Source organism: Dermacentor silvarum, chromosome 5, assembly GCF_013339745.2.
Source record: "Dermacentor silvarum isolate Dsil-2018 chromosome 5, BIME_Dsil_1.4, whole genome shotgun sequence".
In the NCBI taxonomy this organism is placed as follows: Eukaryota; Metazoa; Arthropoda; class Arachnida; order Ixodida; family Ixodidae; genus Dermacentor; species Dermacentor silvarum.
The window spans coordinates 59,940,041-59,964,736 of NC_051158.1; the positions used below are offsets into that span (position 1 = coordinate 59,940,041).

The 24,696-nt window shown below is 45.4% G+C and overlaps 1 protein-coding gene across 1 annotated transcript in view; it reads right to left on the minus strand.

The window, feature by feature from the left end:
* Positions 1–24,242, minus strand: part of LOC119454136 (uncharacterized) — a 25,378-nt gene extending 1,136 nt beyond the window's left edge. The window contains exons 1-5 of the mRNA XM_037716137.2: positions 24,112–24,242; positions 12,635–12,812; positions 11,225–11,298; positions 6,834–7,040; positions 4,936–5,014 (exon numbers count right to left, since the gene is read on the minus strand). Of these exons, the coding sequence (XP_037572065.2) occupies positions 4,936–5,014; positions 6,834–7,040; positions 11,225–11,298; positions 12,635–12,812; positions 24,112–24,242 (669 nt within the window). The remainder of the gene's footprint in view (positions 1–4,935; positions 5,015–6,833; positions 7,041–11,224; positions 11,299–12,634; positions 12,813–24,111) is intronic.
* Between the last annotated feature and the right edge of the window lie 454 nt (positions 24,243–24,696).

Consider the following 24,696-nt stretch of genomic DNA (forward strand, 5'->3'; position numbering starts at 1 on the left):
AAATTCCTGACCTCTGTTGATGTCATATGTTCCTTAAGTCTAATAAACTTCTCTTTTTGACCTAACAGCAACAGCACCAGGAGCCAGGTAGACACGCAAACCCGCGATAGCGGGCTAAGAAGCTTCGCTTTAAAAAAGGCAGTGCTTCATGCTCAAAACATAGGAGGATGCTTAAGCTTCGCCTTTAAGAGTGGAACGCGACAGCGTTACCGGGCCCCGTTCGCATCGCATTTTTCTTTCAGTGGGCTTCACTGCAACACTGAACGTGGCAAAGCCTGCTAACAAAGACCAAGCTTACACCGATCACATTAATGTCGGCTTCACGTTTAAAGAAAAATGCATTGCTAGAAAGACGTTTTCCCAGGGGCAATATAGGTCGTCTTTTATTAAAATGTGAAGGCCCTATCACATTTTTTTTATTTTATTAATTGTTTGCTATTGCCCCGACGCGCGCGCGTGTCCAAAACGCACTAGGCAGGCGAAGTCCCAATTTGACCTGCCGAGGATGCGACCGCCATCTGAATAGGATTTTCGCAAGTAAACTACCCGAGCGTGCCGGTGTTGGTATGGTAGAAATGCTGGAAAAGGGGTTTGTGTTTGAGTTTCCTCCTAACAGAATTATGTTTTCTCTTACATCAAAATTACAATCCGACGCCGCCATGTCTGTAGATTGTCGTTAAGTCGTACTTTACAATTTTTTGACGGATTTAACTTGAGAAATTCAACTTTTGTGCACCGAACCTTGCACCACGTGGACGGCCTGTGCGGTCGGGGTGGTTCGGGATGATGTTCTCCTTCGCTAACACATTGCGCCACACGGAGGGCCTGCGCGGTCGCTTCGGGATGATTTTCTCCGCCACAGACGCCGACATCCACGCCGACGCCGACGCCGGTTTTTCTGCGACACGGGGCCTTAACGCTGTCGCGTTAAAACCTGCGCCCAAATGTGCACTGGGTATATACCAATGGAGCCATTTGTCACCGTGATGTTCCGAATATGATATATATATATATATATATATATATATATATGTATATATCAAGGAAGTATTTGTTTCGGATCCGGTGTTTAATAAATGAAAAGAAGTGCGGGCGCACGTAGAAACGAAAGAAAAACATGTAATATCGACATGTCGGCCGGGGTCCGGCCTTCATCACTCGTGATGAAGGCAGGACCCCGGCCGACACGTCGATATTAAATCTTCTTGTTTTTCTACGGGCGCCTGCGCTTCCTTTATATGAAATTGGCCGCCGCCCTGCTTCGAACAGAGCGTCTCTCGCACAGAGGGCCGAAACGGTAACGTTTACGCCATGAATGCTTTTCCCCAACTAGGCTTTGCCTCAGAATCTTATCATAGTATTGGCACATAAACACCCACATTTTATTAAAAGTAATAAGTAATCATACGTAAACATGTGGGCCTATCGAGAAGATAGTGCAGTCTAACAGTATAGGGCGATATTGAAATTAGTGAAATAAAAAAAAGTGGCAGTTTCGCCCGAAAGGCGAAGCATCAATTGCGATAGCATATTTACTAATAGATAGCTATACGGAGTAAGGATAGTAGTTTTATCGGCTGCATAAACTTGGACACATTCGCTTACTAACTGAGTTAACAAGCATGGTGTCAGCGCGCACAAGCAAACACGAATAGATCACACTCGATGGCTGCAGACAACCACTGTCAAAACGCTGGCGTGAGCAAGCGCGCCGGCAGCAGTGACTTAAAGTTCGTGCGGTTTATCGCTTCAACAGAAACTTAGCGGTGACATCACAGCGGATTCAAAGATAAAAGCCGTGTGGAGATCGCTTTCAAGATACGGTGCGCGCTACAGCCCTCAGCAGCGCAAAGTACAAGTACGCAGTGGCTGGCAGAGTAGAAGCGCGCCCCCTCCTTCCCGAGCTGCCTTCCCGCTTTCCTCCTTTCGCGTGGGAGACTGAGATGCCAGTTCCCCTTGCGCCCGGTCGCAAGATACGCATTTGGTGCCGCGGCTAAACGTCGCCTCTCATCCCCTCCCTCCCATCGCCCCACGGCCTTTCGCACGATGGAAGACGTCGCGTTAGCTCTCCGCCGCGTGTTCGCTCTCCGTGAAAGCGCGCGTCCCTAGCACGCTTTCGCTCACACATATACCATACGGCGCGCACCAACGATTTTATCGCCCTTGGACTGTATACGGAACCTCACAGCGACGGCGACTGCGACGACGACTGCAGAAAGCCGCTTGGAGTCTCGATATAATTGAAAAAAGAACGTTAAGCAGTCTGACGCCCCTCCTACTGCCCTCACGCGAGGGTTTACGTCATAAAGGGCTGTGCGCAGTGCCTCCGCCCCATTCCCGCGCACACCTAGGTCTAGAAGATTTTGTCCTTCATAGAGTTCAAATGGAGGTTGAATTGCCTTCCAACTTGTTTCTCACAAAATGCGTATCCTGCTGTAAGGGATAGAGAAGTTTACGGTGATTATCTAGCACACATACAAATACCACACACACACGCGCGAGCATATAGCAAGTGCGCGCAGCAAGAAGGGATTACATGTTTTGTCCTTCCGCCACAAATCATTCACTACATTTGTTTGTTATATGTCACAACGAGCAAATTCCTATACCAAAACATTGTTTCCACAGCTGTTCTCGAATATAATAAATTGCGCTGCTGAATACCGTGACGTACTTTAGAATGGCGCGGAATTGATGCGTTTTCTGGTGCATTTGTATAAATGGCTGCGATCGTACGTTTGTCTCACACGCGCACGCGCATAGAAAGTGCAAGCATTACATTTTGTTTTTGATTTTTAACCTAGCAACAGACACGTTCTACTGAACAGTGTGGTTATACTGCGACTGGCGGCAGATCCTAGCGTAACGTGGAATGATTGAATTTACTGCGACAAGCGCACGGTCGCATGCACAACTGAATTGCGGTTCACTTCCTATCAATTAACCCTCCTGGAATACGTGATAACTTTGTATTAGTTGTTTTTATAATTTTCGACCTCAGTGTGCGGCTATATATTTTAAATGCTGAGAGAGATGGCTCAGTATCCTGTGGAAGTCATTATAGGTCGTCAGAGACAAATGACTGCCTGGCCTGCTCCTCAGGCGAGGACGCTGTCCCTCATAGCGTACCGTGCTCGGGGCTAGCGTCTGGACTCGACTATAAAGAACTTCCATCATGCCCAGCACATATTCCATCATGCACAGCACATTTTCCAGCATGCCCAGCACATCTTCCAGCATGCGCAGCATAATATTCATGATGGGCAATGCTGGGATTTTCAATAGGGTTGGGGAAGGTCGTCGGGTCAAAAGGTGCGTGTACCGATTTGAGCATTTTATTATGTTGACGCCACTTATTCCAAAACCTTGTTCGCCATTCTAATTTCGAGTTCATTGGATTTGTTTGCGCCAATTTTACTTCTGGGTCACGTTCAATCCCTTCATCTGAACCTAATACTAAAGCTTTTCACTGCAACAATTCCAGCAAATAAATTATGTCGTGGTAATTTTCCCACGATGCATCTATTTTCCGAGCATTATATTATATTATTCGTCTTTCCTAATCCTGTCATATGAAGTGTAGGTTTTTGGCCAGTTCACAAGAACAAATTAAAGTATGCATTTAGCGTGAGTTTTGAAACTGAGTTGCTCAGCAGTGCTTTAATGAAGTCTAATAAGAAGAAAAAAATGCAGAAAATTTTCAAGTGCGCATCAAGAAATGACCATACCACTTCCGCGTAAAGCGTTTCTAGAGCGTCCATCTCGCAAAGCCATCAGCGAGGCAGGAACTGCGTGATTCCGGCAACCCTGTGACGGCGAGTGAAAGCGCTTGGCCTGCGACTACACGAATATGTATTTCCACCGTATCGCAGCCTCGGCGTTGCCATGACCATTTCGCGCAGCACGACACCTGCGCAGTAATCAGTACTGCATTGCGCTCCATGTACATATCAAAGCGCGAACCACAGGGACCGCATTCCGGCCTTGATTACTGTGCGGCCATAACGCAGTCAGAAATGAACGCAGTCATAACGCAGTCAGGAATGAATGCGACGACGCTTTGTTAACAAACGCGCCAGCAGTGAGCTCAACGTGGGCACCACTGCGTTTGCATAGCGGGGTTCCAGGCACATTAGAGTTCGTAGCGTACATTCTCGCCCACTAGTGACAGATATAGACGGCGGTACGTGAATTCAATGTCGCAAACTTTGTCGAACATGTTTCATCGGGTGGTGGCGGTGGTAAACAAACGACGACCTAGGAAGCCTCGTTCTAGACTTGATGTTCCCGTGTGCGAGCTTCTTTCACTTCGGCATGCGAGGGCTGTTGGCATCGAAAAGAAAGGTAATTGCTAGACTTTCATGAAATACTGGGTTCTCATGCACCCTAAAGTAAATTCTGCAGTTTTACTTGCGCAAACCACAATTTGATTACGAGGCACGCCGTATTGGCGGAACTCCGGAATGATTTTGACCATCTGGGGTTCTTTGAAGTGAGCCCAATGCACAGTACACCAGCGTTTTTGCATTCCGCCTTCATCGGGGTGTGGCCACTGCGGCCGGAATCGAACCCTCGACATCGCGCTCAGCAGCGCAACGACATAGCCACTGAGCTTACTTCGCTAGTGTTTTTCTGCACCCTCCGTAGATGTATATCATTGACACAAACAACATTACTCGAGAGCTTTCCAGTTTTCCAATGTTAAAGGAGAAAATCTCAGAGTTCGGTACTTTTTTTTCTTTCTATCATGCTCACGAAATAGCTTTATCCTGCAACATCAGAACATTTTACCTACGCCTCCAGAAGTTGCAGTTCCACTATCCCTTCAGACGTCTAGCCTTTTACGTTCACATGCTGCACCGCAGTTTTCCAGTGAGCGTCTATTTTTTCTATTGAACATTTCAACGCAAGTAAATGAGAAAAAGTTCCACTTACCAATGCCGCAAGGGCGGCAAGGTCACGATCCCAGAAGCATCGGTAGACCGTATCTCGCACGCAGTGTCTGCAGATTGGCCTGAAATTTATTTTAAGGCCATCAAAGCTGTGCTTGCAAAAGAACTAGACATACGTGTGTGTTTTGAAATTTCCTTCATGAAATACTAAATCATGCTCCGATTTTATGCCTGACCTCAAGCATGATGTTCCGCTCACCGATTATGAGAATTCAAAGAGATGAACTGTTTCCTCGACTGTAGGTACCATGAAGCAAGACAGCAGTGCAGACTTCATGTTAAACACTTAGAGCCGGTTCCTTCTTAAAATTGTTCTATCGAGTTGAGACCGGCCGTTACCATTTCTCGAATTCACAAATAATGAGCTATTCGAAGGCTCGATTGACGACTCCAGTTGGTTGTGGTACTTTGAATATATTGTGTCCGGTTAAGTGAAGCTTTTCGAGGCATGGGCAAGTAATTCATTAGCACTGTATGTCACTTTGGTGCAATGACGATTCGCTAAACACAGTGCAGCGTGTACACATAGCGTAGACTCTCTCCCTCTTTCCTCTTTCTATTCCCACTTTCTCTTACCTCCAGTTTAGGGTAGCAATTAAACCGCAGGCTACTTTGGTTGACTTCTCTGCTTTTTCTTTTCCTTCTTTCTTTCTCTCTCAGCTGTCAGCATACTGTATGCCCGTCCCGCTATTTATTTACTACACGAAGTCATACGAGACTAAACAATATTTCCACGGTAACCCGTATGGCGAGGGTGGAACATGAGTACATTAAAACAAACACTCGCCAATACTATAATCAAAGCACAAAAACAACGTTTCTCAGCCCGCACGGGTCCGTTGTTCACAATGGAAAACAATGTTCGCCGTGGAAGCTCAAGGGAAACATTTTATTTAGCTGTGTATCAAAGCGTTCATTTCAGTACGATCCTGCTAAGAGCTTCATTATTTAAATGTTCTATCAGTTGCGCTGGCCCATACCTCCCTATCCAAAATAGGATGGAGAAAAGTTAAAAGGAAAACCAACACTTTTATATCATAGGACAGGCTATGAAAACTTTCAGATATAGAAGCGAATAAATGTCAACCCCGAGATTCTTACCGCGGTAGTTAGCTGGGCTATTAAGGAACAAAAATGACAAAATGGTGTTCTCCTTTCCTTTATAGTGTCCTTGTCTTGCGTTACGCTCGCCGAACCCCCGATGTGCGTCAGCGTATGATTTCATAAGTTATGGAAAAATACGAAAATACGCCCTCATGCTTAATAGACGAGCCACGGCGTTGTTTTTAGCAGTATATTGTTAGCCATCGTCGTTGGTGAAGCTGCGAATTTGTATTGGACCACAGCTCGCTAATTCCTTCTAACAACCTGTGACATTACGTCAATTCTTGCGTTCTTTTTGTAGTCCTTCAGAAGTGACAGGCCTACCCGACCCAGACTCAATTCTCTTTCTCCCTCGCCTGTGTACCTGTAGCTCACTGTACACTATTAACATCGTTCCGCATAAGTGTAAGAGGGTATGTTGAACTTACTTAGAAATATGTTCTGCTTAGTTGGTGGAACCTGTTCTGAACAAGAATATGATGTTCGTTTTATTTAATGAGACTTCGGTGCAACCATAATAAGGAGGGATATACAGTAACTGCGGTAGGAAGCTCGACGCTCAAGGAGACTTGCTTCGCGTAGGTCTCATTCATTAAGTGGAACAGTCTCGAAAATATGTTCGATTTCATTATGTAACCTACGTGGAGCGGAATTAAGAGTTTAAGTGCGAGTAGGTGGCAGTGCGTCCACGCGTTATCGCCATGTAGTGTGTAGTGCATGCTGGTAGCTTGCAAACCAGAGGGAACTGGTTTTGCAAATAGCGCAGCAACAACTTACCACCGTCGTCGGTGGGACGTATGGCACTGCATCTGTCGTTCTGGAGTCGTAGAATCAACGACTAGTGCGCGGAACCTCAGGGCCATGCAGAGCGGCAGCACGGTGATGCCTTGCTCCTTGGAGAGCAGCGCGCATACGGCACACAGACCGCAGGCTGCGAGCCACATCGACCTTCCGTGACCTCCTTTGCCACGACTGGATTGGCAGCTGCGTCAGTGAAGAATGATTGCAGTGTATTTCTCGGAATTCAAGACAATACTGCGATTTCATCCTACTTGCGACAAACACAATATAAAAATTTCGTAATATATTAAAGAGCACGACGTGAACAGAAAGGGGTTAAAAGTTCTAGGAAGGCAGATACATAATCAATAAAGTGGGGAGTTTCCCATTTCGGACGCCCATTCCTGATGCTTTTCTGGGCAATTACGATCCTGATAATTAGGCGCTTCGAATTCCATTACACAATTCACGATGTTTGCAGGTGTAGCCTCGCAATGAACAACAGAAGACGTGGGCTTGAAACACGAGGGGAAAGGGGCTATGGTCTCATTTGAATGAACCATTGTCAGTGCATGCTACGGATTGCTTGCGCTAGAATGAAGAGATCATTAATAGAATTGGGACCACGGACAGTAAGTTGACGAATAAATTATCGTCAGACATGCAGAGCAAAAAGAAGGAAGCCTGGTATTAACTCATCTTTTTAATCGTGTAACAGTTGCAGTCCTGTACCTATTAGACAGTCTTGGCCTAAAAGTCACAACGAGTACGGAAATAAAAAGGCCAAGGATGGTAAAATAAATATGATGCGTTTTGACTGTTATCTCGGAAAAGCGCAAGACAGGGAAAAAATATACGAGGTGAATCGAATAATTGACATGGATGTGTGCGCAACGATCAACACGGCAAGAACAGAAGGGGGTATGTCACAGTCCTGTCGCTCTCAGAAAACGCGGTGTTGCTTTCAACGCTTCATGACGTGAAGAGTACTGGCGTTTGCTTTGAATTATCACCACTGAGAGCGTGTGCTATAGAATCCTCGTAAATTCCTCCCATAAACAAAAATCACGTATGAACACGGATGACGTCTGCCTGTAATGTCACGAGTTGAAGAAAAAAAGTACATACCGAGCATGTAGGAGGAATTTCATATGAGTGGATGACTGTGTAGTTCGTAGGGAAAACACAATATAAGAAAACTGTATTTACCATTATATGTTTTCATTTTCTCTTTATATTTGCTCCTGATGCTCTCGAGAGAAAGTTGTTCGAATCGCATGACTTCAATGGCGTTCTCAACTGCCTCAACATCTTGAGAAGCCCGGGTACCGCATACCAATCCGAACTTGCAAGGTTCAGCTTTCTTCTTCAATAGCAACCTATGGAATGATGGCTCTAAAGAAGGAAAAGCCATGCCGCCTAGCCTTTATGAAGAGACGGGACAAAAAGCCAGATTTTGAGTTTAGCGTGTTGTATCGTTATGCTTCTTTGCGGCGCACTAGCACAAAGCTAGCATACGAGGCTTATCCATAGACAGCTTACGCATCTCTCTCTCTCTCTCGCTTATGAAAGAGCACTAAAACGAATAGCTGAGAACCAATCCTCTTTCTTCAAAATGCTCACAACGGGCATTCACTCGTAGAGACTGCACTCGGCTCTTTTGAAATCCAAAGCTTATTTCCTGAATTAGGGCGTCCATTAGGGCTTCTACTCCCGCAAGGTGCGGTCTCTAACATGTGCGGCTTTCTTTTTTTGGGAATATCTCAACAAAACCATTGTACTTGAACACGAGGCGTGCACTAATGCACGAAACTGCGGCGTCAGCCCCGAAAGCCTATTAGCAAGATTGCTGAGAAAGCGTGCGCCAAGGCGTGTTATGCTTTCGGTTTAGCTTATCTAAACAAACGCGTGCGCACATAAGCAACTTTGTGCACTTCTAAACATTGCGCACTGCTACCATGCTTTTATTGCTGCAAGGTAGAAGCTCATGCTCGCTCACCAACACGCAGTAATCTAAAACGCATTGATCAGATCGAAACTGTCGACGGGCGTTTCAACTCGTTTTGACAGCTTCTTTCGGTTCATTTGACAATTGTTGGCTTTCCTCTCATTCTCACTTTCTTTTGTGTTCAATACTAGCAGAAAGAAAAGACGCTAACGAAAATCAGTAGTTCCTAGTAATTCTATCAAACTTCAAGGCCCATAGTTAAGTGAATAAAATTAGTTTTGTTCACTCCCTTCTCTCAGTACTCACATAAGAGCTTGCCGAATGGTGCAGGTACTTATTATACTGCTTTCTGATGTCAGGCTCAAACTGTGCGCTTCATACCCTCTATCTAAGCACTGTGCTTGTGTTGTCACATATCACGACAGCTTGTTGATCCCCCCAATTATATAGTCCTGAACTCACCGATATTTTTTCTCTGTGGAGAGAAAGGGATCAGTAAGAAGGAGAGAAAAAGTAGGAAACAAAGAGAAAAGGTAAAGGGTGAAAACGACGCAGGACTTTACCGCGCCAAAGTGAATATATTTAGGATCCTTTCTTAGCAACGCCCTGGAAAATATTTAGTGGCCCTAAAATCGGCAACACTCACGACGAAATGCTTAACGTAAAACTGCCGTCAAGTTCCTTCCAAATACAGAAAATAAGCAGCCTATATAGATAGCGTGGAGTCACAGAAAAAGAAAAAAAAAGAAGCCGGTATGCTTAGTCTGATTGTATCGTTGTTTACTTCAGAAGTTCCTTGCTTAAGCTGACCAAGAACGGAAGGAAAGAAACTTTCATGCCCAATAAAAAAAAACGTTCCGTTTTGCTGCAAAAAATTGCAATATCGTAAAAAAACACCTCTTGTCATGTGAACGTTTTCTTTCTTTTCGTTAGACTCCAGTAAAAGTGAAACGCCGGAGCTCCATATATAAACAATATAATTGCGAAACTTATCAAAACTCAATAAACAAGTGCGCTATCTTTGCCAAAACGGTTCTAAATGGAACAAGGATGGCCACCAGTGATGCACTACCGGTGAAGAGCATCTTTCCAACTTACCATACGAAGGAAAGGGAGGGGGGGGGGGGGGTGATCGCGAAAAAAATTGCGTTGTTTTCTTAGCAGCTGCGCCAATAAAGTAAATAAGGCGGTATCATGACTGGTTAAATTTTCTTTATTCACTATGTCACAACATGTTAATAGCTGATCCATCCGCATTCATAGCGCCTGCCATAAGCCGCTCTACTCGGTCTGTTCACCCAAAAAAGGTATCTGAACTTAAATGCAGGACTAACGCGTTCATGTAATCTTTCTTTCCTCGGACAATTGCAGACTGAAAAGCCTTATCTGCTGATGTGGTTTAACGGCCAAATATCGATTCATTGCCAAAATCAATCAGAAATTGAGCACCGTAGGCGCCTTCACACTTGAAGTGCGTGCGCATGTTAGCATTTTGTGTATTGGAATCAATGCTGACCCTTTTTTTTTGTGCTTCGCGTGTCTTTTTGTGCTTCACACACGCGCGAATGCGTATACGCATTCGCGCGTGTGTGTACTTTGATGTTTTCTTTTCTTTTGTTATGTGATTTTGTTTTGCTTTAGTGCACTGAGCTTGTATTTGGTTGTATTCTTGTTCCCACTCCTGCCTAAGGCCTCAAAAAATGGCCGGCAGTACGTAACAAATAATTATAAAATAATCCATCAATCAAAAAGATCATAACCTTTTCTTCTTCTTCTACCGCTGTAAGTTCTTGATCCTGAATGTTCGCTGAAGGTCCGTCCTATAATGGTTAGTCGCAGTGAAAGTTTGTAAATCACATTTGTATTGTGACAGCGCTTGCTGTTATTTTCTTGCGCTAAGCGACCATATCGTCAATGGTATGAGCATTTGCAAAGGCGATTTCGTAACTCATCTCTGCCTCACAGGCAACCCAAAGGACATCTTGCAACCCAACGGGAAAAAGTATAGGCTGAGAAATGCATGTTTCCGGGTCCAGTAAAAGAAACATTGCAAGTTTAGTATTGCCGTAAATAAATAAAGCATTGAGCGTGCACTTCTCTAAATGTAAAAATACCTGAACGAAATGTTTCATTGAATACAAGTATAACAGAAGTTCTCCGGGAAGATGAATGTATTTCACAAAATGTGGGTCTGTGCTCGACCCCGAAAGAATAGAAACAAAAAATGAATGCCGACATGAAATGAACTGCCAATTACAAGCTCGGTTAGACAGTCTTATTTTTCGAGGAATATTGGCCGGAATAAATATTGGATATTTATATTTATTCTGTGTTACGATGCAGTAGTAACATTCAAATGACCGCTTGTCCATAGCGTCAGGCCCACTTTCGCTGCCCGACCAAAGGTGCACGACCACTGCCCGCTTAAACGCCGACTCACCAGTGGTAGCAGAGGAACGAGAGCAGAAAGAACAGGCAGCACAGCACTTCGGCTCGGCCAACTATGCTGGACACCTGCGCAATGGTGGCGGATGGAACTTGTCAGAAGGCGGGCCACCGCAATACATAATTGCATGCGCATCACGAGCACAGATGGACGCATAACGAAATATTACACACATAAGCAAGAAGGAACGAACAATTTCTGTGAGATGAGAAAGCTTCGCTTGATAAATGGTCGGTACAAATTCAGTCGTAGCGCCCTCGTGAAGAGTCAACGAAGATGAAACACACATTGGTTAAACTTGCAGTGCAAGGACTTAATTGCGGAAAAAAATCAGGTTAGCACCAACAAGTTTACATTTACATTGATAAGAAACTGCTTTTAATCAACAGACAAAATTTGCAAGAAAACGGAGTTAGTAAGCACACTCCCAACGCTGTTCGCGAAAGGAAGGAATTTGTAGTCGTCCCCTGAATCAACCGCTCCGGAAGAGGTCAGTCGTACAATCAAGACAGTGTGGTAATAAGTGGCAGACTGTCATCGGTGCACTCAAGGAACATGTGAGATATAATCTCTTGAGTCTCGCATGCCTGGCAGGTGTAGTCGTTTTAGCGGCATATATTGTGGTGATAAAGTCGCGTAAACGCCACTCCGAGTCTCTGTCTGTGTAATAAAGTTGCATGGCTTCGCTTTGTCCTCTGTGGATTCATATACTGTCAGTCTGTTTCAAGCGAAAGAAGGCGATTTCCTAGATACATCCGATTCACCCAGTGGTGAATGAGTGGTGGTTGCTGAGTGGGCGTCAGAATGTGCAAACTTTGATTCCGTATATGCTAACTGGTTCCTTAGATGAAGCAACAGCTGAGTATCAGCTGAGCAACAGCTGAGCAGCAACAGCAACAAAAGCATCAGTAACAGCAACAGCTGAGCACTGGGGCAATAGGACGTCGTCTTATTCATGTGTTTCTTCATATGACGAGTTGCTCGTTTCATCCTATCTTCATGATGTCCCTCTCATTGCAGAGCTCACTTAGAATCTAAAATTATTGTCTACTGACATGGCACGCCAATACAAAAGAGCCTTAGAGCTTTAGAGCCTTTAGCATAGTTGTTTATTCCAATTAGGTTGAAAACGTTTTGCAAGTGGTCTTGAAGCGCCGGCATAGGCCGCTTGCAGGCGTCACTATATACTACTAGTGTTGTAAAAACGTGTCTGGCAGATGTCAGAAATTTTCACTATTGCTCGTTAATGTGAGACGGATGAGCATTATTTGAGGGCGGCTGATCGAGGGGATATTACGAGTGGTTTAATAACTGGTGTAAGCGATCGCAACGTTCAGTATCGGAAAGAAGTCATCCCTGACGAAACTATCTTACAACCTAACAAATCAGTATACGGACACTCACGGCCTCCGTGTGCACAGGATGAGCAGCGAACAGCGTCGCAGCCAGGCACGCGTGGAGGGCAGGTATCCGCATCACGCAGCGTGCGACGATGGCCACCAGAACAGAGCATGCGCAGTGTAGAGCCACGTTGACCATGTGGTAGCCGCGCACCTGGCGCCCATTGGCGTAGTAGTTGGCCCTGTGAGAAAAGAAATGATTACGCTCGTGAGAACATTTTTCTCGCATAGCGCGTGAGAGTTTGTGTATTGAAAGGTTCCTGACACTCGATTTGGCGTTGTTGCAAGGGCATTTAACAGTAAGATTTTACTTTTGTCGTTGAAGTTGTGTTGTATACTGCGTAGAGAAAAACAGTCACCGTTTTGATTTATGTAGACTTGAATTTGCCTGGCAGGAAAAGTAATTATATTAGAGCACAAAACGCCACTCGTTGAACAGTCATGCTATTTTAATCAAATAATTTTAAAACAGCCATAAAACGTTCTTGTTACACCACCATAGTTTTGTACCAGCTATTTATGTTAAATTATTTGCAATTGACTACCGAAAAACCTCACTAAAGTAGTGAGGGTTTTCGGTAAGGAGACATAAAGTATGTCTCTCTACGATCAGAAGAAAACTGTCATGTTTGGGCAGATTGTCTCCCTCGGTTTGCTTTCCTGGTTCTCCTTTCTCTAATTCTTTCATTGGGAGAAGAGGTTGAACTTCCCCGCAGGGGCGTCTGCGTCAGCAGGCGTTTGGTGTGTTGCGACACCACGGACCCGAGCACACGGGGGTTGGACCCTCCCACGTGTAGCCGTGCGTGGCTTAGCCGTGTCTGGGGAAAGGGGGATCCTGGAGGTTGAGCCGATGCCGGGTGTTCGGACCTTTAAGGCCCCCCGGCGGAGGCAACACACCTCTTCGGCCTCTGCTTCACATAGACGGCACCTCCAGACTGACCCACCTGGAGGAAATCGGCAGTCGCCCTTTCCTGTCCCCCTCTTCAATCTTTTATCTTTCTCCCTCACTTTTCCATCTTTCCTGTCTTCTAGTCACTTCTTCTCACTTCCGAATTTCTGCGCGGCAAGGGTTAACCTGGTGTAGCTATCCAACCTTGGGTATTCTATATTAGGTTATAGCGGCGATGCATAGCTGGCGTCTACAGGTATTCCAACCTTGTAGCGCCCCCTTGTTGGGCTCGGTGGTGGGTGGCTACCATCGCCGCCGAATTTTCCAGTTTTATATGGCAAACCCTTTTCCCCCGCTGCCTGATCGCTCCCTGAAAAGGGGGCGCACCGACGAAACCTTCAACTTCCGCATGAAACCAATAGAAACATTTCCCAAGTACCATGTGATACATAGCCAAAGTGAAACAAAGACTGTCCGTACGATATCCCCATTTGTGGTCGCAAAATCTCTTACAGAAGCAATTGGCACAGGTTACAAAGTAACTAAGATGGGAAGTGGAGACCTTCTTCTAGAAGTCCGTGACAATCTGCAGTACAACAAGCTGTCAAAACTCGTGGCGTTTGGGGATATTCCTGTCTCCGTGGGCCCACACCGGTCAATGAACACTGTGCGCGGCGTCATCTCTGATGACGACCTGCTTGAACTTAGTGAGAGTGAGTTGTTGGAAGGATGGCAAGAACAAAATGTGGTTAAGGTCCAAAGAATCAAGATAAGGCGCGACAATAAGGAAATCCCAACCAAACATGTTATCATTACCTTTGGTACAAGCAACCTCCCTGAGACGATTGAAACCGGCTACTGTAAACTGCGTGTACGACCGTACATACCAAATCCGCGCCGATGCTTCAAGTGTCAGCGTTTTGGGCATGGGTCGCAAAGTTGCCGAGGGCGATCTACCTGTGCAAAATGTGCATCTAAAGACCATTCCTCAGAAGTGTGCACTTCCACAAACCACTGTGCCAACTGTGACGGAGACCACCCCGCCTACTCACGAACATGCCCGACATGGAAGAAAGAAAAGGACATAATAGAACTCAAAGTGAAACTAAACATCTCCTTTCCAGAAGCGCGCAAGCGTTTTTCTTCTTTCAATCAGTCGAATCCGTCCTACTCTGATGCGGCGCGCCGGGGGGCTGCACCACATCTTTCGGCGGCCGCCCGAGTCACACGGAGTGTGACAACGGTCACGCCATCAGCCCCCCTGGCAGGAGCAGCAAGCGCTGCTCCGCCCCCAACCAAGAAGGGCCAGCAGACTTCCGGGCCTGCAGGTCCCAGGGCCACTGCTCGTGCAGACAGGCCCGAAAAACCCCCCAGTGTGCTCGCCGAGCGGGCGGCATCCAGCGCCTCTGAAGAGGCGATGGAAGCAACCAACACTCCTCCGGTGTCTCAAACGCCGAATGAACGGCGTAGCTCCACAGAGTCCGCCGGGAAAAAGAAAAATCACGTATCACGGGGCCTGGAAAGGCCTCGTGAGCCTATTCGGTCTAGCTCTTGACACACAGCAATATACGCCTCCAGTATGGCTACACAAATAATACATTGGAACGTTAGAGGTCTACTCCACAATCTGGACGACATAAAGGAGCTCCTACACAAGTTCAATCCACGGGTTCTCTGTGTGCAAGAGACAAACCTCAATTCTACACACACAAACTTTCTGCGGCAATATGCCATTTACCGCAAAGACCGAAACGACGCTCTCGCCTCATCTGGCGGTGTCGCCATAATAGTCGATAAGGGTGTACCCTGCCAGCATTTAGAGCTTCAAACGCCTCTTGAGGCAGTTGCAGTCAGAGCAGTGCTTTTTGGTAAGCTGCTGACAATTACTTCTTTATACATTCCGCCAAGCTATCAACTCTCCAGAACAGAATTTAAAAACTTTATTGCACAACTTCCGGAACCATACATTGTCGTTGGAGACCTAAATGCACATAATACGTTGTGGGGCGACTCTCGATGTGATGCCAGAGGGCGCCTGATAGAAAATTTCCTGTTATCTACAGGTGCATGTTTGCTAAATAAGAAACAACCAACCTTTTACAGCGTCGCAAACAAGACATTTTCATGCATACATTTAAGCATTGCGTCAAGCACAGTCGTGCCCTACTTGGAATGGAAGGTGGTTAACAATCCATACGGGAGTGACCATTTTCCAATTATCTTAAGATTAACAAAACAAGACGAATGCTCACCACATGTGCACCAGTGGAAAGTCGACTCAGCGGACTGGCAGCGATACCGAGACCTTACACATTTGACCTGGGATAACATTCGTATGCAAAGTATTGACGATGCAGTGGCATATTTAACAGCATTTATTGTGGATGCAGCATCAATATGTATCCCGCAAACAAATGGATCGCCTTCTAAACGACGTGTTCCCTGGTGGAACGATGAATGTAGGGAAGCGAGAAAGAAACAAAATAAGGCTTGGAATAACCTCCGTGACTCGCCGACTACAGAACACCTTATCATCTTCAAGAAAATAAAGTCGGAAGGTAGAAGAACGCGCCGCCGTGCCAAAAGGGAAAGCTGGCAGAAATACATCTGCAGCATTAATTCTTATACAGACGAAAGGAAAGTCTGGAACAGGGTTAAGAAAATAAAAGGCCGCGAAACCCATCCTCTACCTTTAGTAAACACACAAGTAGACACACTTGAGGATCAGGCTGATTGTCTAGGAGCACATTTCGAGCACATTTCCAGTACATCCCATTACACAGATACATTTCTAAGATACCAGCGACAAGCAGAGCGACAACCTCTGGGTCGGAAAGGCACAGCCAATGAAGCATACAATCGTCCATTTAGCATGACAGAATTTCAGGCTTCACTCAATTGTTGTAACAAGTCTGCTGCGGGAAGTGACCGAATACTTTACGAAATGATAAAACACTTACACCCTGAAACCCACAGAACACCACTGTCACTCTTTAACTCCATGTTATCTGCCGGCTACCTTCCGTCCGCCTGGAAAGAAGCAATCGTAATTACTATTCTCAAAGAAGGCAAGGACCCTTCCTCGGCCAGTAACTATAGGCCAATAGCTCTGACAAGTTGTATATGCAAACTCTTTGAAAAAAATGATTAACCGGCGCCTCGTCCATTTTCTTGAAAGCAACAAAATACTCGATCCCTTACAATGCGGTTTCAGGGAAGGTAGATCCACAATAGATCACCTCGTCCGCATCGAGACCAATATCCGTGATGCCTTTGTACACAAACAGTTTTTCCTATCAGTATTTTTCGACACGCAGAAGGCATACGACACAACTTGGCGTTTTGGAATTCTCCGTGACCTGGCTGGAATGGGAGTCCGAGGCAATTTGTTAAATGTGATTCAGAGCTACCTCTCTGATCGCACGTTCCGTGTTAGAGTTGGTAACGTTCTGTCTCGACAATTCACGCAGGAGGCTGGTGTACCACAAGGTGGTGTGCTGAGCTGTACTTTATTTATTGTCAAAATGAACTCGCTCCAAACTGTCATACCACGCACAATGTTTTATTCTGTATATGTGGATGACATCCAAATGGGTTTCAAATCATGTAATCTTAGTACCTGCGAGCGACAAGTACAGCTTGCCTTAAATAAATTGTCTAAATGGGCGGATGAGAATGGTTTCAAGCTAAACCCGCAAAAAAGTACATGCGTACTCTTCTCCAACAAGAGAGGTGTACTACCAGATCCCGCTATAGACCTTCATGGGGAACGTCTATCTGTAAGCTCCGAGCATAAATTCTTAGGTATCATCTTAGACAATAAACTAACCTTTATTTCCCATCTGAAGTACCTTAAATCGAAGTGCCTCAAGACTATGAACCTGTTGAAGCTGTTGTCACGGACATCCTGGGGAGCCGACAGGAGATGCCTCCTAAGCTTGTATAAAAGTGTAATACGATAACGCCTTGACTACGGAGCCATAGTCCATAATTCTGCTACACCTAGTGCTTTGAAAATGTTAGATACTATCCACCACTTGGGTATCCGCCTTGCTACAGGCGCCTTCAGGACAAGTCCTGTACAGAGCCTGTACGTTGAATGTAATGAATGGTCTCTACACTTCCAAAGGACATATTTAAGCTTCTCCTATGCCTTGAAGGTGAAATCAGATGTAGATCATCCGTGCCATTCAATTGCTCGCGATTTGTCCACGACCAGGCTGTTCCATAACCGCCCAGCCACTAGGCCTCCTCTGTCCCTCCGGTTGAAAGCACTGTCCGAAGAAACAGACGTCCCTCTTCTAGAGAATGTCCTAATGGCTCCTGCTCGGCTTCCACCGCCTTGGGAGTGGCAGACTATCGAATGTGACATCTCTTTCGTAGAAATTTCAAAACAAGCACCTGAGGCACATATACATTCACATTTCCTTGAGCTTCAGGAGAAATATTCCTGTGCTGAGTTTTACACAGACGCTTCAAAGTCTCCTGCCGGTGTTGCTTACGCAGCTGTAGGACCATCGCTTTTACTATCCGGTACACTTAACCCACATACCAGTATTTTTACGGCTGAAGCATACGCGATCCTCTCTGCAGTAAAACACATAACTGAAACGACTCTCACTAGGGCTGTTGTGTTCACGGACTCCTTGAGTGTAGTCCGAGCCCTAATGAGTTTACGAAAACATAAAAACACTGTCTTTAACGAACTCTATGCATTGCTATGCTCAGCTTATATGGGCAAACAAGTAATCATCCTATGCTGGGTACCTGGACACAGTGGTATAAAAGGCAACGAAGATGCTGACGAGAACGCCACCTCGGTAGCTTTTAGCGACACTGACATAAACATACCCATTCCGGCCACAGACATTAAACCATACTTACGGCGTAAGCTGAAGAAGCACTGGCAGAAAGAGTGGGATACCCAGGTATCCAATAAACTGCACTTGATCAAACCTAAATTAGGGCACTGGATATCCGAAAAAACAGCACGATACAAAGAAGTGCTCCTTTGTCGATTAAGAATAGGTCACACCTTCGGCACCCACTCTTACCTATTGACTGGAAGTGATCCTCCATCATGTCGAAGGTGTGGTGACACCCTTACAGTGCTCCATGTCCTAGTCCAGTGCAGAGAATTAGAAGCTGAGCGTAAAAAGTACTTCCGTTCTGCGTATCGCCAGCAAATTCCACTTCACCCAGCATTTTTTCTTAGTAACGAACCGCTTTTTAACCTGGAAACAGTTTTTAGCTTTTTAGATGAAGTGAACGTCTTAGAAATAATTTGGCCGGGTCATATGTAGCAAAACCTCGCCTTCGAGGCTGTAGCTGCAGTGACATTACTCTTTATAGAACATGCCTCTGAGCTCTCTACTTCAAGAGCCCTGTGGAGACAGTAGTTATTGTATGTCTTTATTAGATCAGTTTATCGTAGTGAAACTTTTATGCGCTTTTTATTTTGTTATAAATCATTATCATTATATTTTACGCAGTTTACAGCGACCCGTTCTTAGGCCTCTCTACAGCCACACTACATTTACATTTGTAACTCAATTCAATCACTTCATTTATAATACATGAACAATTCATTACCATTTGTCATGGCGCTCTTTGGTCATACTTGGCCCTTGCGCCATTAAACACCACACATCAATCAATGTTTTTATTCAACATTTTTCCATCGTGAGAGTGTATGAGAGCGTGAGCTTCAGGGATTGGTATCCCTTATTAAAATTATCGAGCTGCTTCATGCGCGATTTTTTTTCGTATTATGTCTTTGCAAAAAAAATCAAAATGAATGGTCTATGGGATTATTGTGTGGTGGCTATAAGTGTATTGCTGGACAGGCTGTAGCATGCATTGTCAAATACGCTTACATTGGCACATTCTCATATGCAATTTAAGAAACAAGAAAGTCACCTCTTCTTTCAGATCTTGCAAGAGCCACTCAATCCTCAATGGACGAAAGCCAAATGAATAATATACATGGTCTACGTTAGGTGGAATTGGGATAAAATAGGCATTTGCTCAGGTTTTCATCAGTAAACTGTATTAGTGATGCTGTTCTCCAAGATAAGACGCCTGCCTTCGTCCCGCCTACTAAATTCCCATTTGAAAGAGTTTTTACATAGCTTGCGTGCATTCTGATTATAGGTTCTAGCCATCAACAGTCACTTTGCTCTAGTTAGTTGCATATCGCAAGCTTGAGCCGTTTCATTTCTCAATTTATATCGCGGCCACATTGAATTCGCGCAACGATGCTTGAACGGTTTTCTGAGTGTGAATGGAAGCAGTGATAAGCATGAAATACAACATTTTCCGGTACAGTCACTATTTTCTTGTGATTGAGGGATAGCACGTGGTCTAACGCATTAATTTTTTTATGCTTGGATGAACGGCTAGACCGGAAGAAACAAATTGTGCGCGCGAGCGTAACTTGAGTGGGCTTTGAGTGCTGTCCGTGTTCACGTCATTCGACGCCCTGCGCAAGGAAACTTCATGTTAGCGAAGCATTAAGCCTGGTATGCTTATCCTTTAATCTGAAATAACGAATTGACTTCGCGCTTTAAGTTTTACTCACTTCACTATGAACGAAAATTCAGGGGAGGCAGCACAATGTCAAGCCACCGGCGCTGCTTAGCTGAGACCGCCGACCGCGGCGCCATCTATCGGCTCGCAGCAGAGCTACTCGGTGCGCCCGCGAGGTGCCGAACATAATCTGGACGCTCGCGTGCGCGCAGTGTCAACACCTAAATGTTCTTACACCGTGGGCGAAAGTAATACCCGTGCCAAACGGGCAAAGTAAAGTGCACTTTGAGCGAGTGCACTTCGCGGCTAGTGTCATTCGCAGGCTGCTACACGGGAAAGCTTAGTGACACTCACAGCAAAGGGCACTCGCCTGCGAGTGTGTTCGGCGAACTCACTTTGCGGCGGCGAAGTGTGTAGCCTCGTTAGCAATGAGTAAAGAATAAGTAAAGTATTACTGAAAGAAGAGTCAGGAGTAATTTTTAATAACATTGTTTTAAATTGCTAACGTTACAAGATAATAAAATGTGCCACACCGAAAAAAAACAAGAACAGTAAAAAAAAACTACTCTCGCTCTCAGACAGTTCACGACCACGCCGGGTAATGGCTGCGCAGTTGTTTGGCGGAGCGAGTCGTTTTCACTGTTTCCGGTGAAGTTGCCGTCGTTGCCGTCGCTTGTTTGTACGCAATGGACACGAGGTCTCACAAAGCAGCGTGGTCAGAAGAAGAAACCAAGACGCTCATATGGCTCTGGGAAGAGCACCTTAGCGACCTACGCCGCGCAAAGCGCAACATAAATGTTTACGACGCCATGCGGCAAAAGATGCAAGAGTTGGGCTTTAAGAAGACGACAAAGGAGATTAAGAAGAAAATGGAAAACCTCGGCAACAAATACAGGTAAGCCTTTATACCTTTACGCAACAGAGAAAATTGTCCCGTAAGATGTATGTTTTTCAGCGGTTACTAGCCCTCGGTGACAGTCTTTCATTGCATTAATTTTTATGGAGCATTCTCAGGAGCCTCCGTCTTTACATTTGAAGGTTAAAAATTTGACGTAGACGTCATGTCGACGCTTAAAGCAAATGTATCGGCGTCTTCTACTTTGTTGTAGCGCAGGTAAACACGCGTACACACAGAAAGAAAAACACATTTCCTAGCCGTACGCGTTCTGATACCGCATTTCGACTGCATGCGGTGGTGGATGCCAAGACGCGGCCAAGCTGTTAAGGCGAAACTTGTGTTTGGGGCCCTCCGAACGTTACATGCTATGTAACTTTTGGGCCGGTATTTTGTAGCGATGCCTTTCTGATGCTATTGCCTTTTCGCGCTTCTCGCATTTGGTAAGTGGTCACAGCGACAGTCTGCTCACGTTATCAACGGGATCAGCCGGCCGTGAGCGGTGGATGATAAGACTAGTATAGAATAAGGTATAAGGTATCAACAAAATACCGGCCCTGGTACCACCCCCGCGCAAGGTGGCTATCTACGTTATTTTGCGCATTTGTCTGCCTGAATTTTGTTCTCCGTATTTTCACAACTCATTCAAGACTGTCGCAGGCAACTTGCTGTAACGCATTTTATAGCGAACGAGTAGCGGGATCGCTAAAATAGAGCTGTTCAGTGGTGTATGCGAATGAGTGTTCTTTGCTTACTTTTGCTTGCAGACTCATAAAGCGTAAGGATACAGGAACGGGATCATAGCCTGGCCTTATTATTGGGACGTGCACCGGTTCCTCGCTTCACTGCCGTTGCACGACGACAGCCTTGCGCAGGAGAGCACCTGCACTGAAGCTTCTTCCCATGCACAAGAGGTGAGTGGGCAGACACCCTTCGCAATTTACCTGCTTGATACGTGAGTAAATTCGGACAGTTCCATAGTGATTTTTCTCGAATTGGCTGCTTCTTTATTGTCATTAAAATATATTGCACAAGAATAGAAAAAATAGATGTTTGCAGGGATTTAGATCCCCGCCTAATGTGCACTCCTCGCCCACTTTTGTACAAATACTGCATGTAAGAAAATGTTTACTGCCCGTAATACAAAGCATTACGGTAATACTGAGCCATTTCAGAAGGTGGCCTTATTTAAATCATTATTGTCGAGATACAGGAAAAAAAACTGCTACATAAGGAAATGCTGTCACCCTTAGCATACACCCATAACTGATCTTGCCACTACCACATACTGATGCCGAAAATCATGTAGCAGAGTATGCAGGTAACAGCCACTTTGGCTGCAGAGGTAAAAATCCTACGTGCCTTAAACATCATTGTTATTACTACTTGCGATATTCAGCATGCTAAATCGGTATGTAAATTTATAAACGCCGTCCCCGAAGAAGTTCCTTACAGGAAAAACAAAAAGACACTGTACTTATTTCATATCATGCTCACTTTGCCACCGGTGCTTCTTCATGTGGTAAGGATGTGTACTTCGTTTCTTTGTAGATCCTAAACGGCATTGTGTGTTGTGAAGTAGATGAGCCTGACAATGCGTTGATGAATGGTCGACACCGCTTAGCATGGCAACGCCATCACCGAGTGGTTCACCAGGAGTATACAGCCCACTGCCATCTACCCCCTCCCTGGCATCGCCCACCCCCAGCGGCGAAGATGAATTCCATCACCAGCAGGACACAAAAGCTGCTAAGCGAAAGCGGCAGCCAGCCACGAATACACTACTGACGCAGCTTCTGCAGGAGCAGCACCAGCTTCGCCTTTCACTTGAGTCAAGGCGAGACCGGGAAATCAAACTGAAGGAAGAGCAACTGAAGCTTTTGCAGCAGTTTTCTAAAACTGACGATAAACTTCTCACCACTTTAAGTGACATGGCAAAGAAACAAACGCTGCGTGAAGCCATGGTGGATACATTTGTAGATGTTTTATTGCGCACAAGAACACACACTAGTCGTGACATATATATCATGATCTGCCGCGAGCATCTGAATGCATGTTGGCACTTCGAGCAATGCAAGTTTACATTTCAAATATGTTAAATTGCTCATGATGAATGGGACACTCGTTTCGCAAAGTATTTTTCAAATGCATTCCTTGCCTTCTCGCCCCCTTCCGTTCGAGCTTGGGTGTTGTGGGAAGGTTGCAGATAAAGAGTAGAAAGTTGTTGTGCTTCCTGCTCCCATGCCTGCTCGACGTTGTCCCGGAAATCCTCACAGATGTTGTGCAAAGTGCAAGCAGCCCTTATTGCTCTCTTTGAGTTTGGCAGGCGACATTCCATCCTATTCGTGACAAACCGGAAACGTGTTTTCATTCTTCCGAAAGCGTTTTCTACTATACTTCTCGTTATTGAAAGATTAAAATTGAACACACGTTCAGCAGTTCCATCCCGCGGATTCGCAAATGGCTTCGTGAGGCGTTCTGTCAAAGGAAACACCTGATCACATAAAATGACTGGAGCAACACGAGTGTCCTCAATGATTGCCTGCGGAGACATGAAATGTGCACTCTCAAATATTTCTTTTAGTGCTGAACCAGCATACACGTTGGCGTCGTGGCATCTCCCAGGGATTCAAACGCGGATGTACCGGTACCGGTACCTGTGGTCTACTAATGCCCGAAGTATAATGCTGTACCTGTGTGGGAAAGGAAGGTGTGTAAGTATTGCACCTAAATGTTCAGTAATCAGAAAACGAGAATTTATAGCTTACTACTAACAGTAGGCACTAAAAACAATACTGCTGAACTCACACAATCAGTAAACATAACTTCGTTTAGAATGTAGAGTAGACATCGTAAATAACAACTTGTACTTTAGTGTAAACACTATGTGCATTAATATTAACTAAATGCTCACACGGAGTCTCCATAATTTGCAAGATAAGCTATAATACACATACCACACATAGTACAGAAGCATGCGGCATACTACGTTACGAAGGGGTCCATTCGGGCCAAATGAATGCTGTCATAATAAAAAATTGTTATGTGATTTCATAGCAACGTCGAATTAAGCATAGTACGCATTTTTTTAAACAAGGGAATATTCAAGTTTGCCGCTGTAATTGCTTCCTTCCGTGGGACCAGCGAACTTGCACTATATATAACATACCATCCCTTGTAATTGTAGCAGTCCGCAGCGTGTTCCTTTGGTGGTGATATGGCGAAGTGGCAGCCATCGAGGGCACCAACAGCTTGTGGGAATCCAGTCACGGCGAAGAACTCCCTGACGTGGTCGTCCATTTGGTCATGACGGACTATGCAGAGCCATTGACCTTCAAGCTGCTCAATAACAGCCGCACAGAACTGCCTCCACATCAAGTTCACTGTTGAACGGCCGACAGCAAATAAGTGTGCACTGGTTCTGTCCTCCGCAGATGAACACAGGCGGTACAGTCCAATGGCTACTCTTTTCTCAACAGAGATGGATTGTCGCATGTTTGTGTTTGACCGATTCACAACACATGCCAGCGACTCGACAAGGAACCTGAAACTGCTGGGCGAAACACGAAATGCCCGTCTAAAATGAAAATCGCTCAGGTTAGGCAACGTGTCCTCGAACCAACCTTCATTCCTTTCAAAAGCCCACGCCAAGCGGCGCACACAGGGCAAACTTTCAGCGGTGACGGCGGCGGTAGTGAAAGCGTGCACAAGTAGCTGGTCTTCGATGTCCCTTTGAGATATCCGCTTCTCTCTC